This window comes from Oncorhynchus gorbuscha, unplaced genomic scaffold (assembly GCF_021184085.1).
Source record: "Oncorhynchus gorbuscha isolate QuinsamMale2020 ecotype Even-year unplaced genomic scaffold, OgorEven_v1.0 Un_scaffold_1866, whole genome shotgun sequence".
In the NCBI taxonomy this organism is placed as follows: domain Eukaryota; kingdom Metazoa; phylum Chordata; class Actinopteri; order Salmoniformes; family Salmonidae; genus Oncorhynchus; species Oncorhynchus gorbuscha.
Window position 1 is genome coordinate 12,756 of NW_025744940.1, and position 17,245 is coordinate 30,000.

Below are 17,245 nucleotides of genomic sequence, written 5' to 3' on the forward strand. Positions count from 1 at the left end.
GAGGGAATGAATGAAATAGTGATAAATGAGATGACTAGTTGATCACTTCACACCGACCCAGGCAGCTACTAAAAGAGAGGTCGTAAAGACCAGTCACAGTGACCATGGTGGTGTGACACTACACACATGACTCATGTGGATCACGTTACTATGGAGATGTGTGTGAGATCATATCCGGAATCCTTGGGATGTCCCTACCCCATTTGAAGTTGGTAAAGGGTAAGGTTGGGGTTAGGTAAGGGTTGTGGATATGGTTAGGGTAAGGTTTAAGGTCAGGGTTTAGGGTAGGGACATCCCAAGGATCCCAGACAGCACTGACCAATCATGTCAGCGTGTGTTCCTGTGCTTTTTATGACTTTTTATACCGCAAATACTGTTTGTTTTCTGCTGAAATTGAACGCTTGTTAATTACACTCACTGTTTCTACTGTTTTCCACTGTTTCTACTGTCTCCACAGTTTCTACTGTTTTCCACTGTTTCTACTGTTTTCCACTGTTCCTACTGTTTCCACTGTTCCTACTGTTTTCCACTGTTTCTACTGTTTTCCACTGTTTCTACTGTCTCCACAGTTTCTACTGTTTTCCACTGTTTCTACTGTTTTCCACTGTTTCTACTGTTTCCACTGTTCCTACTGTTTTCCACTGTTTCTACTGTTTTCCACTGTTTCTACTGTTTTCCACTGTTTCTACTGTTTTCCACTGTTCCTACTGTTTTCCACGGTTTCTACTGTTTTCCACTGTTTCTACTGTTTTCCACTGTTCCTACTGTTTCCACTGTTTCTACTGTCTCCACTGGTTCTACTGTTTTCCACTGTTTCCACTGTCTCCACTGTTCCTACTGTTTCTACTGTCTCCACTGTTTCTACTGTCTCCACGGTTTCTACTGTTTTCCATTGTTTCTACTGTCTCCACTGTTTCTACTGTTTTCCACTGTTTCTACTGTTTCCACTGTTCCTACTGTTTCTACTGTCTCCACTGGTTCTACTGTTTTCCACTGTTTGCCACTGTCTCCACTGTTCCTACTGTTTCTACTGTCTCCACTATTTCTACTATCTCCACGGTTTCTACTGTTTTCCATTGTTTCTACTGTCTCCACAGTTTCTACTGTTTTCCACTGTTTCTACTGTTTCCACTGTTCCTACTGTTTCTACTGTCTCCAGTGTTTCTACTGTTTTCCATTGTTTCTACTGTCTCCACGGTTTCTACTGTTTTCCACTGTTTCTACTGTCTCCACTGTTCCTACTGTTTCTCCTGTCTCCAGTGTTTCTACTGTTTCTACTGTCTCCACTGTTTCTACTGTCTCCACTATTTATACTGTTTTCCACTGTTTCTACTGTTTCTCCTGTTTCCACTGTTTCTACTATTTCTACTGTCTCCGCTGTTTCTACTGTCTCCACAGTTTCTACAGTTTCTACTGTCTCCACTGTTTCTACTGTCTCCACTGTTTCTACTGTTTCTACTGTTTCTACTGTTTCCACTGTTTCTACTGTCTCCACTGTTTCTACTGTTTCTACTGTCTCCACTGTTTCTACTGTCTCCACTGTTTCTACTGTCTCCACTGTTTCTACTGTTTCTACTGTCTCCACTGTTTCTACTGTCTCCACTGTTTCTACTGTTTCTACTGTCTCCACTGTTTCTACTGTCTCCACTGTGTCCACTGTTTCTTCTCCTTTTCTAATTCTCTCTCTTTCTCTTTCTTTTCCTCTTCCCTCTCTCCTTAGTATCTTGTCGGCGGTTGGCTCCGAATTTGACCTGCGGACACTGAGAGCAGTCAGGGTTCTGCGACCACTTAAGTTGGTGTCAGGGATTCCCAGTAAGTATGGGGACCCCTATGGACATCACTCACTCTGTCTCCTCTCTTTTCTCTGCTCTCTCTTGCTTTCTCTCTGTCCATCCCCTCCCACTCTCTCTCAATCCTCTCCCTCTCTCTCTCTTTCTCTCTCTCTTCCTCCCCCTCTCTCCCTCTCTCTTTCTGTATTCATCTCTGACCATCTGCACTGTGTCCTCCAGGCCTGCAGGTGGTACTCAAGTCCATCATGAAGGCTATGATCCCCCTGCTGCAGATCGGACTGCTTCTCTTTGTGGCCATTCTGATGTTCGCCATCATCGGCCTTGAGTTCTATATGGGAAAGTTCCACACCACCTGTTTCGACATCGCCACTGGTAATGTCCATAGGCCTTGTCTTTAATCAACTACTAGTGACCATGCACCTACACCTAGACCCCCAAGACTGGTCTTTAATCAACTACTAGTGACCATGCACCTACACCTAGACCCCCAAGACTGGTCTTTAATCAACTACTAGTGACCATGCACCTACTCCTAGACCCCAAGACTGGTCTTTAATCAACTACTAGTGACCATGCACCTACCCTAGACCCCCAAGACTTGTCTTTAATCAACTACTAGTGACCTACTGTAGCACCTACCCCTAGACCCCAAGACTGGTCTTTAATCAACTACTAGCGACCTACTGTAGCACCTACCCCTAGACCCCCAAGACTGGTCTTTAATCAACTACTAGTGACCTATGCACCTACCCCTAGACCCCGAAGACTGGTCTTTAATCAACTACTAGCGACCTACTGTAGCACCTACCCCTAGACCCCCAAGTTATGTATTAAATTAACTCCTAGTGACCGAGCACCTACTCCTAGACCCTCAAGTCCTGTCTTAAATAAACGTATAATGACCTAACACCTACCCTTAGATCCAAATAAAGTAATTGCACTGAATCCTAGACCAACAGGCCCAGTCCCAACTCAACCCCTAGACACTTCCCTGGACCAACAGGCCCAGTCCCAACTCAACCCCTAGACACTTCCCTGGACCTACAGGCCCAGTCCCAACTCAACCCCTAGACCTAGACCCAAAGGGCCCAGTCCCAACTCAACCACTAGACACTTCCCTAGACCCACAGGCCAAGTCCCAACTCAACCCCTAGACCCACAGGCCCAGTCCTAACTCAACCCCTACCCCTAGACACTTCCCTAGACCCAAAGGCCCAGTCCTAACTCAACCCCTAGAACCACAGGCCCAGTCCCAACTCAACCCCTAGACCCAAAGGGCCCAATCCCAACTCAACCCCTAGACCCAAAGGGCCCAGTCCCAACTCAACCCCTAGACCCAAAGGGCCCAGTCCCAACTCAACCCCTAGACCCAAAGGGCCCAGTCCCAACTCAACCCATAGACCCAAAGGGCCCAGTCCCAACTCAACCCCTAGACCCAAAGGGCCCAGTCCCAACTCATCCCCTAGACCCAAAGGGCCCAGTCCCAACTCAACCCCTAGACCCAAAGGCCCAGTCCCAACTCATCCCCTACCCCCAGACACTTTCCTAGACCCACAGGCCCAGTCCCAACTCAACCCCTACCCCTATACACTTTCCTCGATCCAAACTCAAGTACCAACTCAACCCCACCCCCAGACACTTCCCTAGACCCAAAGGGCCCAGTCCCAACTCATCCCCTAGACCCACAGGCCCAGTTCCAACTCAACCCCTAGACCCACAGGCCCAGTCCAACTCAACCCCTAGACACTTCCCTAGACCTAAAGGGCCCAGTCCCAACTCAACCCCTAGACCTAGACCCGATCCAAGGGGCCCAGTCCCAACTCAACCCCTAGCCCCAAAGGGGGCCCAGTCCCAACTCATCCCCCCCTAGACCCAACCCACAGGCCCAGTCCCAACTCAACCCCTAGACCCACAGGCCCAGTCTCAACTCAACCCCCCCCTAGACCCTAACAGGCACAGTCCTAACTCAACCCCTAGACCCAAAGGCCCAGTCCCAACTCAACCCCTAGACCCAAAGGGCCCAGTCCCAACTCAACCCCTAGACCCAAAGGGCCCAGTCCCAACTCAACCCCTAGACCCAAAGGGCCCAGTCCCAACTCAACCCCTAGACCCAAAGGGCCCAGTCCCAACTCAACCCCTAGACCCAAAGGGCCCAGTCCCAACTCAACCCCTAGACCCAAAGGGTCCAGTCCCAACTCAACCCCTAGACCCAAAGGGCCCAGTCCCAACTCAACCCCTAGACCCAAAGGGTCCAGTCCCAACTCAACCCCTAGACCCAAAGGGCCCAGTCCCAACTCAACCCCTAGACCCACAGGCCCAGTCCCAACTCAACCCCTAGACCCACAGGCCCAGTCCTAACTCAACCCCAACCCCTAGACACTTCTCTAGGCCCACAGGCCCAGTCCCAACTCAACCCCTAGACCTAGACCCACAGGCCCAGTCCCAACTCAACTCCTAGACCCAAAGGGCCCAGTCCCGACTCATCCCCTAGACCCAAAGGGCCCAGTCCCAACTCAACCCCTAGACCCAAAGGGCCCAGTCCCAACTCAACCCCTAGACCCAAAGGGCCCAGTCCCAACTCAATCCCTAGACCCAAAGGGCCCGGTCCCAACTCAACTCCTAGACCCAAAGGGCCCAGTCCCGACTCATCCCCTAGACCCAAAGGGCCCAGTCCCAACTCAACCCCTAGACCCAAAGGGCCCAGTCCCAACTCATCCCCTACCCCTAGACACCCTAGACCCACAGGCCCAGTCCCAACTCAACCCCTACCCCTATAGACTTTCCTCCCAAAGGGCCCATTCCCAACTCAAACCCTAGACCCAAAGGGCCCAGTCCCAACTCAACCCCTAGACCCCCCAGACACTCAACCCCTAGACCCAAAGGGCCCAGTCCCAACTCAACCCCTAGACCCAAAGGACCAGTCCCAACTCATCCCCTAGACCCACAGGCCCAGTCCCAACTCAACCCCTAGACACTTCCCTAGACCTAAAGGGCCCAGTCCCAACTCAACCCCCCCTAGACCCAAAGGGCCCAGTCCCAACTCAACCCTAGCCCCAGACACCCAAAGGGTCCAGTCCCAACTCAACCTCTAGACCCAAAGGGCCCAGTCCCAACTCAACCCCATAGACCCAAAGGGCCCAGTCCCAACTCAACCCCTGGACCCAAAGGGCCCAGTCCCAACTCAACCCCTATAGACCCAAAGGACCCAGTCCCAACTCAACCCATAGACCCAAAGGGCCCAGTCCCAACTCAACCCATAGACCCAAAGGGCCCAGTCCCAACTCAACCCCTAGACCCAAAGGGCCCAGTCCCAACTCAACCCCTAGACCCAAAGGGCCCAGTCCCAACTCAACCCCTAGACCCAAAGGGCCCAGTCCCAACTCAACCCCTAGACCCAAAGGGCCCAGTCCCAACTCAACCCCTAGACCCAAAGGGCCCAGTCCCAACTCAACCCCTAGACCCAAAGGGCCCAGTCCCAACTCAACCCCTAGACCCAAAGGGTCCAGTCCCAACTCAACCCATAGACCCAAAGGGTCCAGTCCCAACTCAACCCATACACCCAAATGGCCCAGTCCCAACTCAACCCCTAGACCCAAAGGGCCCAGTCCCAACTCAACCCCTAGACCCAAAGGGCCCAGTCCCAACTCAACCCCTAGACCCAAAGGGCCCAGTCCCAACTCAACCCCTAGACCCAAAGGGCCCAGTCCCAACTCAACCCCTAGACCCAAAGGGCCCAGTCCCAACTCAGCCCCTAGACCCAAAGGGCCCAGTCCCAACTCAGCCCCTAGACCCAAAGGGCCCAGTCCCAACTCAACCCCTAGACCCAAAGGGCCCAGTCCCAACTCAACCCCTAGACCCAAAGGGCCCAGTCCCAACTCAAGCCCAGACAGTAGAAGGAAGACATTGAGACACAGCCCATCTTGTATCCCTTAAATTATTTTACTGGACCACCACTTCACTGTTTTCTTATGCTGATTTCAACTCTCATCAATCTCATCTCTCTCTCCCTCACTTTTTCCCCTACTCTCTTGCTCCCCTTCTTCTCTCTCCCCCTCCCCTCTCTTTCTCTCTCCTCTATAGATGAGATTTATGATGAGTTGCCATGCGGTACAGAGTTACCGTCCAGATTGTGTCCTAATGGGACCACGTGTAAAGGCTATTGGCTGGGGCCCAACTATGGGATCACCCAATTCGACAACATTCTCTTTGCTGTCCTCACTGTATTCCAATGTATCACCATGGAGGGTTGGACCGATATGTTATACTATGTGAGTATACAGGGCTGTGTGTGGGGTGGAAGTGTGTGTGTGGGGAGATGGACTGTGTGTGTGTGCATGTTTGGGGGGTTGAAGTGTGTGTGTGTGTGTGTGTGTGTGTGTGTGTGTGTGTGTGTGTGTGTGTGTGTGTGTGTGTGTGTGTGTGTGTGTGTGTGTGTGTGTGTGTGTGTGTGTGTGTGTGTGTGTGTGTGTGTGTGTGTTTGTGTGGGGGGTTGAAGTGTGTGTGTGTGTGTGGGGAGATGGACTATGTGTGTGTGTGTGTTTGGGGGGTTGAAGTGTGTGTGTGTGTGTGTGGGGGGAAGATGGACTGTGTGTGTGTGCATGTTTGGGGGGTTGAATTGTGTGTGTGTGTGGGGGGAGATGGACTGTGTGTGTGTGTTTGGGGGTTAAAGTGTGTGTGTGTGGTGGGGGAGATGGACTGTGTGTGTGTGTGTTTGGGGGTTGTGTGTGTGTGTGTGTGTGTGTGTGTGTGTGTGTGTGTGTGTGTGTGTGTGTGTGTGTGTGTGTGTGTGTGTGTGTGTGTGTGTGTGTGTGTGTGTGTGTGTGTGTGTGTGTGTGTGTGTGTGTGTGTGTGTGTGTGTGTGTGTGTGTGTGTGTGTGTGTGTGTGTGTGTGTGTGTGTGTGTGTGTGTGTGTGTGTGTGTGTGTGTGTGTGTGTGTGTGTGAGATGGAATGTGTGTGTGTGTGTGTGTGTGTGTGTGTGTGTGTGTGTGTGTGTGTGTGTGTGTGTGTGTGTGTGTGTGTGTGTGTGTGTGTGTGTGTGTGTGTGTGGGGGAGATGGAATGTGTGTGTGCGTGTTTGGGGGTTGAAGTGTGTGTGTGTGTGAGGGGGGGGGGGGGGTTGAAGTGTGTGTGTGTTCACTGTCCTTCCAGTATATCACCATGTAGGGATGGGTGGACATGTTATGCTATGTGCTGTAAGGGAATTCATTGTAAATACTAATCCTTGTATAAATGTACAGCACAGGGAACACTATGGTCTGCTAATGTAATACCGATTTCCACACAATGTTTTATTCATTGGCAACACATCTAGACAATGTATAATTTACAGTCCACATCCTATTCTATTCCATTCCTACAAATGTTTGGGAAAACACGCTAGTGTGATGTAAGAAGTATGGAAATGGGCAGGACGGGTATCTGTGGAATGGAACCATTTTTAGATGCAAGTTTAATACATTCTTCAGCTCTGTTTGTTTGATCTGTCTGTCTGACTAACGTCCTGTCTGTCTGTCTGTCTGTCTGTCTGTCTGTCTGTCTGTCTGTCTGTCTGTCTGTCTGTCTGTCTGTCTGTCTGTCTGTCTGTCTGTCTGTCTGTCTGTCTGTCTGTCTGTCTGTCTGTCTGTCTGACTAACTGTCTGTCTGTCTGTCTGTCTGTCTGTCTGTCTGTCTGTCTGTCTGTCTGTCTGTCTGTCTGTCTGACTAACGTCCGGTCTGTCTGTCTGACTAACGTCCTGTCTGTCTGTCTGACTAACGTCCTGTCTGTTTGTCTGTCTGTCTGATTAACCTGTCTGTCTATCTGACTAACCTCATGTCTGTCTGTCTGACTAACTTCCTGTCTGTCTGTCTGTCTGTCTGTCTGTCTGTCTGTCTGTCTGTCTGTCTGTCTGTCTGTCTGTCTGTCTGTCTGTCTGTCTGTCTGTCTGTCTGTCTGTCTGTGTCTGTTTGTCTGTCTGTCTGTCTGTCTGTCTGTCTGTCTGTCTGTCTGACTAACGTCCTGTCTGTCTGTCTGTCTGTCTGTCTGTCTGTCTGTCTGTCTGTCTGTCTGTCTGTCTGTCTGTCTGTCTGTCTGTCTGTCTGACTAACGTCCTGTCTGTCTGACTAACGTCCTGTCTGTCTGTCTGACTAACGTCCTGTCTGTCTGTTTGTCTGTCTGTCTGTCTGATTAACCTGTCTGTCTATCTGACTAACCTCATGTCTGTCTGTCTGACTAACTTTCTGTCTGTCTATCTGTCTGTCTCACCAGAGTAATGATGTCTGTCTGTCTCACCAGAGTAATGATGTCTGTCTGTCTCTCCAGAGTAATGATGTCTGTCTGTCTCACCAGAGTAATAATGTCTCTGCCTCACCAGAGTAATGATGTCTGTCTGTCTCACCAGAGTAATGATGTCTGTCTGTCTCACCAGAGTAATAATGTCTGTCTGTCTCACCAGAGTAATAATGTCTGTCTGTCTCACCAGAGTAATAATGTCTGTCTGTCTGTCTCTCCAGAGTAATAATGTCTGTCTATCTCAGCAGAGTAATGATGTCTGTCTGTCTCACCAGAGTAATAATGTATGTCTGTCTCACCAGAGTAATGATGTCTGTCTGTCTCACCAGAGTAATAATGTATGTCTGTCTCTCCAGAGTAATAATGTCTGTCTATCTCACCAGAGTAATGATGTCTGTCTGTCTCACCAGAGTAATAATGTCTGTCTGTCTCACCAGAGTAATGATGTCTGTCTGCCTCACCAGAGTAATGATGTCTGTCTGTCTCACCAGAGTAATAATGTAGAGGGAAGTGCCTGGAACTGGATGTACTACATCCCCCTCATCATCATCGGGTCCTTCTTCATGTTAAATCTGGTGCTGGGCGTCCTCTCAGGGTACGTACATATGCACACCTGTGTGTGTGTGTGTGTGTGTGTGTGTGTGTGTGTGTGTGTGTGTGTGTGTGTGTGTGTGTGTGTGTGTGTGTGTGTGTGTGTGTGTGTGTGTGTGTGTGTGTGTGTGTCGTTTGCGCGCGTTATGTGTGAGTCTGCGTGCGTGTTTAACTGATCCATTCACAACTTTCCTTCCTCAATACTCCCTCCTCCACCCCGCTCTAAACACAGTCTCTCAGGTCCTAGATTGACGGTTTTCTAGTTATCCTATGAGTCTTTAAGAGTTATCCTAAGAGTCTTTAAGAGTTATCCTATGAGTCTTTAAGAGTTATCCTATGAGTCTTTAAGAGTTATCCTATGAGTCTTTAAGAGTTATCCTAAGAGTCTTTAAGAGTTATCCTATGAGTCTTTAAGAGTTATCCTAAGAGTCTTTAAGAGTTATCCTAAGAGTCCACCAGTTTAAGCTGTAAGGCCAAAAATAATTGTGTATTTTGTTGATATTTCAAGGGGTCTTACAATTGAAAATCAAATAGCTAAATGATCCTTGGTATGACCTTCTTAAAACAATTCCATATAGCTTAGTAGAACCCACTACACAGCTTAGACAGGGCTTAAGAGTTATCCCAATAGTCTTTAAGAATTGTCCTGAGAGTCTTCAAGAGTTATCCTAATAGTCTAAGAATTATCCCAATAGTCTTTAAGAGTTATCCCAATAGTCTGTAAGAATTATCCCAATAGTCTTTAAGAATTATCCCAATAGTCTTTAAGAATTATCCCAATAGTCTTTAAGAATTATCCCAATAGTCTGTAAGAGTTATCCCAATAGTCTTTAAGAATTATCCAAATAGTCTTTAAGAGTTATCCCAATAGTCTGTAAGAGTTATCCAAATAGTCTGTAAGAGTTATCCAAATAGTCTTTAAGAATTATCCCAATTGTCTTTAAGAGTTATGCTGAGAGCCTTTAAGAATGATCCCAATAGTCTTTAAGAATTATCCCAATAGTCTTTAAGTGTTATGCTGGTGAATGAGGACCCAAAAGCGACTTAGTAGAAACAGAGTCTTTATTCCAGTCTATAACAAAAACGATAATCCTGGATATAATCTCAGGTAAAGTCAAACAGGAAAACTGAATTCCTCTAGGCAGTAGAGGGGAACAACTGGAGACGCGACCACAGACTGCAGGTCGCTTCGGGAAGGCGCAGGCCGTAGCTGATATAGATACCTGCTCACACGCAGCATCTGAAGAAGGTAGAAACACGACAGGGCGGAACAAGGACACAGAACAGCAAACATCAAACAAGGATCCGACAAGGACAGAAGCGGAAAACAGAGGGAGAAATAGGGACTCTAATCAGAGGGCAAAATAGGGGACAGGTGTGAAAGAGTAAATGAGGTAGTTAGGAGAATGAGGAACAGCTGGGAGCAGGAACGGAACGATAGAGAGAGAGAGCGAGAGAGGGAGAGAGGGAGGGGGAGAGAGAGAGGGATAGAAAGAGGGAAAGAACCTAATAAGACCAGCAGAGGGAAACGAATAGAAGGGGAAGCACAGGGACAAGACATGATAATCAATAACAAAACATGACAGTACCCCCCCACTCACCGAGCGCCTCCTGGCGCACTCGAGGAGGAACCCTGGCGGCAACGGAGGAAATCCTCAATCAACGAACGGTCCAGCACGGCCCGAGATGGAACCCAACTCCTCTCCTCAGGACCGTAACCCTCCCAATCCACTAAGTACTGGTGACCACGTCTCCGAGAACGCATGTCCATGATCTTCCGTACCTTGTAAATAGGTGCGCCCTCGACAAGGACGGGGGGGGGAGGGAAGACGAACGGGGGCGCGAAGAAAAGGCTTGACACAGGAGACATGGAAGAGAGGGTGGACGCGACGAAGATGTCGCGGAAGAAGCAGTCGCACAGTGACAGGATTGACGACCTGAGAGACACGGAGCGGACCAATGAACCGCGGAGTCAACTTGCGAGAAGTTGTCGTAAGGGGAAGGTTACGAGTGGAACGCCACACTCTCTGACCGCGACAATACCTAGGACTCTTAATCCTACGTTTATTGGCGGCTCTCACAGTCTGCGCCCTGTAACGGCAAAGTGCAGACCTGACCCTCCTCCAGGTGCGCTCACAACGTTGGACAAAAGCCTGAGCGGAGGGAACGCTGGACTCGGCGAGCTGGGACGAGAACAGAGGAGGCTGGTACCCAAGACTACTCTGAAACGGAGATAGCCCGGTAGCAGACGAAGGAAGCGAGTTGTGAGCGTATTCTGCCCAGGGGAGCTGTTCTGCCCAAGACGCAGGGTTTCGAAAAGAAAGGCTGCGTAATATGCGACCAATCGTCTGATTGGCCCTTTCTGCTTGACCATTAGACTGGGGATGAAAACCGGAAGAGAGACTGACGGAAGCACCAATCAAACAACAGAACACCCTCCAAAACTGTGACGTGAATTGCGGGCCTCTGTCTGAAACGGCGTCTAACGGGAGGCCATGAATTCTGAACACATTCTCAATGATGATTTGTGCCATCTCCTTAGCGGAAGGAAGCTTAGCGAGGGGAATGAAATGTGCCGCCTTAGAGAACCTATCGACAACCGTAAGAATCACAGTCTTCCCCGCAGACGAAGGCAGACCGGTAATAAAGTCTAAGGCGATGTGAGACCATGGTCGAGAAGGAATGGGAAGCGGTCTGAGACGACCGGCAGGAGGAGAGTTACCTGACTTAGTCTGCGCGCAGTCCGAACAAGCAGCCACGAAACGGCGCGTGTCATGCTCCTGAGTAGGCCACCAAAACCGCTGGCGAATAGAAGCAAGCGTACCCCGAACGCCGGGGTGGCCAGCTAACTTGGCAGAGTGAGCCCACTGAAGAACAGCCAGACGAGTAGAGACAGGAACGAAAAGAAGGTTACTAGGACAAGCGCGCGGCGACGCAGTGTGAGTGAGTGCTTGCTTTACCTGTCTCTCAATTCCCCAGACAGTCAACCCGACAACACGCCCTTCAGGGAGAATCCCCTCGGGGTCGGTAGAAGCTACAGAAGAACTAAAGAGACGGGATAAGGCATCAGGCTTGGTGTTCTTATTTCCCGGGCGATAAGAAATCACGAACTCGAAACGAGCGAAAAACAACGCCCAACGAGCTTGACGTGCATTGAGTCGTTTGGCAGAACGGATGTACTCAAGGTTCTTATGGTCAGTCCAAACGACAAAAGGGACGGTCGCCCCCTCCAACCACTGTCGCCATTTGCCCAGGGCCAAGCGGATGGCGAGCAGCTCGCGGTTACCCACATCATAGTTGTGTTCCGATGGCGACAGGCGATGAGAAAAATAAGTGCAAGGATGGACCTTATCGTCAGAATGGAAGCGCTGGGACAGAATGGCTCCCACGCCCACCTCTGAAGCGTCAACCTCGACAATGAATTGTTTAGTGACGTCAGGAGTAACAAGGATAGGAGCGGATGTAAAACGCTTCTTGAGGAGATCAAAAGCTCCCTGGGCGGAACCGGACCACTTAAAGCACGTCTTGACAGAAGTAAGAGCTGTGAGAGGGGCAGCCACTTGACCGAAATTACGAATGAAACGCCGATAGAAATTAGCGAAACCGAGAAAGCGCTGCAACTCGACACGTGACTTAGGAACGGGCCAATCGCTGACAGCCTGGACCTTAGCGGGATCCATCTGAATGCCTTCAGCGGAAATAACAGAACCGAGAAATGTGACAGAGGAGACATGAAAGGCGCACTTCTCAGCCTTCACGTAGAGACAATTCTCTAAAAGGCGCTGGAGTACACGTCGAACGTGCTGAACATGAATCTCGAGTGACGGTGAAAAAATTAGGAAATCGTCAAGGTAAACGAAAACAAAGATGTTCAGCATGTCTCTCAGTACATCATTAACTAATGCCTGAAAGACAGCTGGAGCATTAGCGAGACCGAACGGCAGAACCCGGTATTCAAAATGCCCTAACGGAGTGTTAAACGCCGTTTTCCACTCGTCCCCCTCTCTGATGCGCACGAGATGGTAAGCGTTACGAAGGTCCAACTTAGTAAAGAACCTGGCTCCCTGCAGAATCTCGAAGGCTGACGACATAAGGGGAAGCGGATAACGATTCTTAACCGTTATGTCATTCAGCCCTCGATAATCCACGCAGGGGCGCAGGGTACCGTCCTTCTTCTTAACAAAAAAAAAACCCGCTCCGGCGGGAGAGGAAGAAGGCACCACGGTACCGGCGTCGAGAGAAACAGACAGATAATCCTCGAGAGCCTTACGTTCGGGAGCCGACAGAGAGTATAGTCTACCCCGAGGGGAGTGGTCCCCGGAAGGAGATCAATACAACAATCATACGACCGGTGAGGAGGAAGGGAGTTGGCTCTGGACCGACTGAAGACCGTGCGCAGATCATGATATTCCTCCGGCACTCCTGTCAAATCACCAGGTTCCTCCTGAGAAGAGGGGACAGAAGAAACAGGAGGGATAGCAGACATTAAACACTTCACATGACAAGAAACGTTCCAGGATAGGATAGAATTACTAGACCAATTAATAGAAGGATTATGACATACTAGCCAGGGATGACCCAAAACAACAGGTGTAAAAGGTGAACGAAAAATCAAAAAGGAAATGGTCTCACTGTGGTTACCAGATACTGTGAGGGTTAAAGGTAGAGTCTCACATCTGATACTGGGGAGAAGACTACCATCTAAGGCGAACATGGGCGTGGGCTCCCCCTAACTGTCTGAGAGGAATGTCATGTTTCCGAGCCCATGCTTCGTCCATAAAACAACCCTCAGCCCCAGAGTCTATCAAGGCACTGCAGGAAGCTGCCGAACCGGTCCAGCGTAGATGGACCGACAAGGTAGTACAGGATCTTGATGGAGAGACCTGAGTAGTAGCGCTCACCAGTAGCCCTCCGCTTACTGATGAGCTCTGGCCTTTTACTGGACATGAAAAGACAAAATGTCCAGCAGAACCGCAATAGAGGCAAAGGCGGTTGGTGATTCTCCGTTCCCTCTCCTTAGTCGAGATGCGAATACCTCCCAGCTGCATGGGCTCAGTCTCTGAGCCGGTGGGAGGAGATGGTTGAGATGCGGAGAGGGGGAACACCGTTAACGCGAGCTCTCTTCCACGAGCTCGGTGACGAAGATCTACCCATCGTTCTATGCGGATGGCGAGTGCAATCAAAGAATCCACGCTGGAAGGAACCTCCCGGGAGAGAATCTCATCTTTAACCTCAGCGTGGAGTCCCTCCAGAAAACGAGCGAGCAACGCCGGCTCGTTCCAGTCACTGGAGGCAGCAAGAGTGCGAAACTCTATAGAGTAATCCGTTATGGATCGATCACCTTGACATAGGGAAGCCAGGGCCCTGGAAGCCTCCTTCCCAAAAACTGAACGATCAAAAACCCGTATCATCTCCTCTTTAAAGTTCTGATACTCGTTAGTACACTCAGCCCTTGCCTCCCAGATAGCTGTGCCCCACTCCCGAGCCCGACCAGTAAGGAGTGATATGACGTAGGCGATCCAAGCTCTCTCTCTTGAGTATGTGTTGGGCTGGAGAGAGAACACAATATCACACTGGGTGAGAAAGGAGCGGCACTCAGTGGGCTGCCCAGAGTAACATGGTGGGTTATTAACCCTAGGTTCCGGAGACTCGGAAGACCAGGAAGTAGCTGGTGGCACGAGACGAAGACTCTGAAACTGTCCTGAGAGGTCGGAGACCTGAGCGGCCAGGGTCTCAACGGCATGACGAGCAGCAGACAATTCCTGCTCGTGTCTGCCGAGCATTGCTCCCTGGATCTCGACGGCAGTGTTGCGAGAATCCGTTGTCGCTGGGTCCATTCTTGGTCGGATCCTTCTGTTATGCTGGTGAATGAGGACCCTAAAGCGACTTAGTAGAAACAGAGTCTTTATTCCAGTCTATAACAAAAACGATAATCCTGGATATAATCTTAGGTAAAGTCAAACAGGAAAACTGAATTCCTCTAGGCAGTAGAGGGGAACAACTGGAGACGCGACCACAGACTGCAGGTCGCTTCGGGAAGGCGCAGGCCGTAGCTGATATAGATACCTGCTCACACGCAGCATCTGAAGAAGGTAGAAACACGACAGGGCGGAACAAGGACACAGAACAGCAAACATCAAACAAGGATCCGACAAGGACAGAAGCGGAAAACAGAGGGAGAAATAGGGACTCTAATCAGAGGGCAAAATAGGGGACAGGTGTGAAAGAGTAAATGAGGTAGTTAGGAGAATGAGGAACAGCTGGGAGCAGGAACGGAACGATAGAGAGAGAGAGCGAGAGAGGGAGAGAGGGAGGGGGAGAGAGAGAGGGATAGAAAGAGGGAAAGAACCTAATAAGACCAGCAGAGGGAAACGAATAGAAGGGGAAGCACAGGGACAAGACATGATAATCAATGACAAAACATGACATTAAGAGTTATCCTGAGATTCTTTAAGAGTTATCCTGAGATTCTTTAAGAGTTATCCTGAGATTCTTTAAGAGTTATCCTGAGATTCTTTAAGAGTTATCCTGAGATTCTTTAAGAGTTATCCTGAGATTCTTTAAGAGTTATCCTGAGATTCTTTAAGAAATATCCCAATAGTCTTTAAGAGTTATCCTGAGATTCTTTAAGAGTTATCCTGAGATTCTTTAAGAGTTATCCTGAGATTCTTTAAGAAATATCCCAATAGTCTTTAAGAGTTATCCTGAGATTCTGTGAGAGTTATCCTGAGATTCTTTAAGAGTTATCCTGAGATTCTTTAAGAAATATCCTGAGATTCTTTAAGAGTTATCCTAAGATTCTTTAAGAGTTATCCTGAGAATCTTTAAGAGTTATCCTGATATCCTTTAAGAGTTATCCTGAGATTCTTTGAGTTATCCTGAGATTCTTTAAGAAATATCCCAATAATCTTTAAGAGTTATCCTGAGATTCTTTAAGAAATATCCCAATAGTCTTTAAGAGTTATCCTGAGATTCTTTAAGAAATATCCCAATAGTCTTTAAGAGTTATCCTGAGATTCTTTAAGAGTTATCCTGAGATTCTTTAAGAGTTATCCTGAGATTCTTTAAGAGTTATCCTGAGATTCTTTAAGAGTTATCCTGAGATTCTTTAAGAGTTATCCTGAGATTCTTTAAGAAATATCCCAATAGTCTTTAAGAATTATCCTGAGATTCTTTAAGAGTTATCCTGAGATTCTTTAAGAGTTATCCTAAGATTCTTTAAGAGTTATCCTGAGATTCTTTAAGAGTTATCCTGAGATTCTTTAAGAGTTATCCTGAGATTCTTTAAGAAATATCCCAATAGTCTTTAAGAGTTATCCTGAGATTCTTTAAGAAATATCCCAATAGTCTTTAAGAGTTATCCTGAGATTCTTTAAGAAATATCCCAATAGTCTTTAAGAGTTATCCTGAGATTCTTTAAGAAATATCCCAATAGTCTTTAAGAGTTATCCTGAGATTCTTTAAGAAATATCCCAATAGTCTTTAAGAGTTATCCTGAGATTCTTTAAGAAATATCCCAATAGTCTTTAAGAGTTATCCTGAGATTCTTTAAGAGTTATCCTGAGATTCTTTAAGAGTTATCCTGAGATTCTTTAATAAATATCCCAATAGTCTTTAAGAGTTGTCCCAATAGTCCCAGTAGACACACACACACACACAGTAGAGACACACACACACACACAGTAGAGACACACACACACACACACACACAGTAGAGACACGCACACACAGTAGAGACACACACACACACAGTAGAGACACACACACACCACAGTAGAGACACACACACACACACACAGTAGAGACACACACACAGTAGAGACACACACACAGTAGAGACACGCACACACAGTAGAGACATGCATACACAGTAGAGACACACACACACACACACAGTAGAGACACACACACACACACAGTATAGACATGCACACACAGTAGAGACACACACAGTAGAGACACACACACACAGTAGAGACACACACACAGTAGAGACACGCACACACAGTAGAGACACGCAAACACAGTAGAGACACACACAGTGGACGGGAAGACACACACACACACACAGTAGAGACACACACACACAGTAGAGACACACACAGTGGACGGGAAGACACACACACACACACACAGTAGAGACACGCACACACAGTAGAGACACACACAGTGGACGGGAAGACACACACACACAGTAGAGAAACACACACAGTAGAGACACACACACACACACACACAGTAGAGACACGCACACACAGTAGAGACATGCATACACAGTAGAGACACGCACACACAGTAGAGACACGCACACACACACAGTAGAGACACGCACACACACAGTAGAGACACACACACAGTAGAGACATGCACACACAGTAGAGACACGCATACACAGTAGAGACACACACACACAGTAGAGACACACACAGTAGAGACACGCATACACAGTAGAGACACGCATACACAGTAGAGACACACACACACAGTAGAGACACACACACACACAGTAGAGACACACACACACACAGTAGAGACACACACACACACAGTAGAGACACACACACACACACACAGTAGAGACACACACACACACACA

General features: G+C 48.5%; 1 protein-coding gene across 1 annotated transcript in view; it reads left to right on the forward strand.

Moving 5' to 3' along the window:
* Positions 1-1,718: 1,718 nt before the first annotated feature.
* Positions 1,719-17,245, forward strand: part of LOC124017330 (voltage-dependent P/Q-type calcium channel subunit alpha-1A-like) — a gene marked incomplete at both ends in the record, with an annotated part of 87,810 nt that continues 72,283 nt past the window's right edge. The window contains 4 exon segments of the mRNA XM_046332585.1: positions 1,719-1,812; positions 2,010-2,162; positions 5,871-6,058; positions 8,550-8,653. Coding sequence (XP_046188541.1) covers positions 1,719-1,812; positions 2,010-2,162; positions 5,871-6,058; positions 8,550-8,653 — 539 coding nt within the window.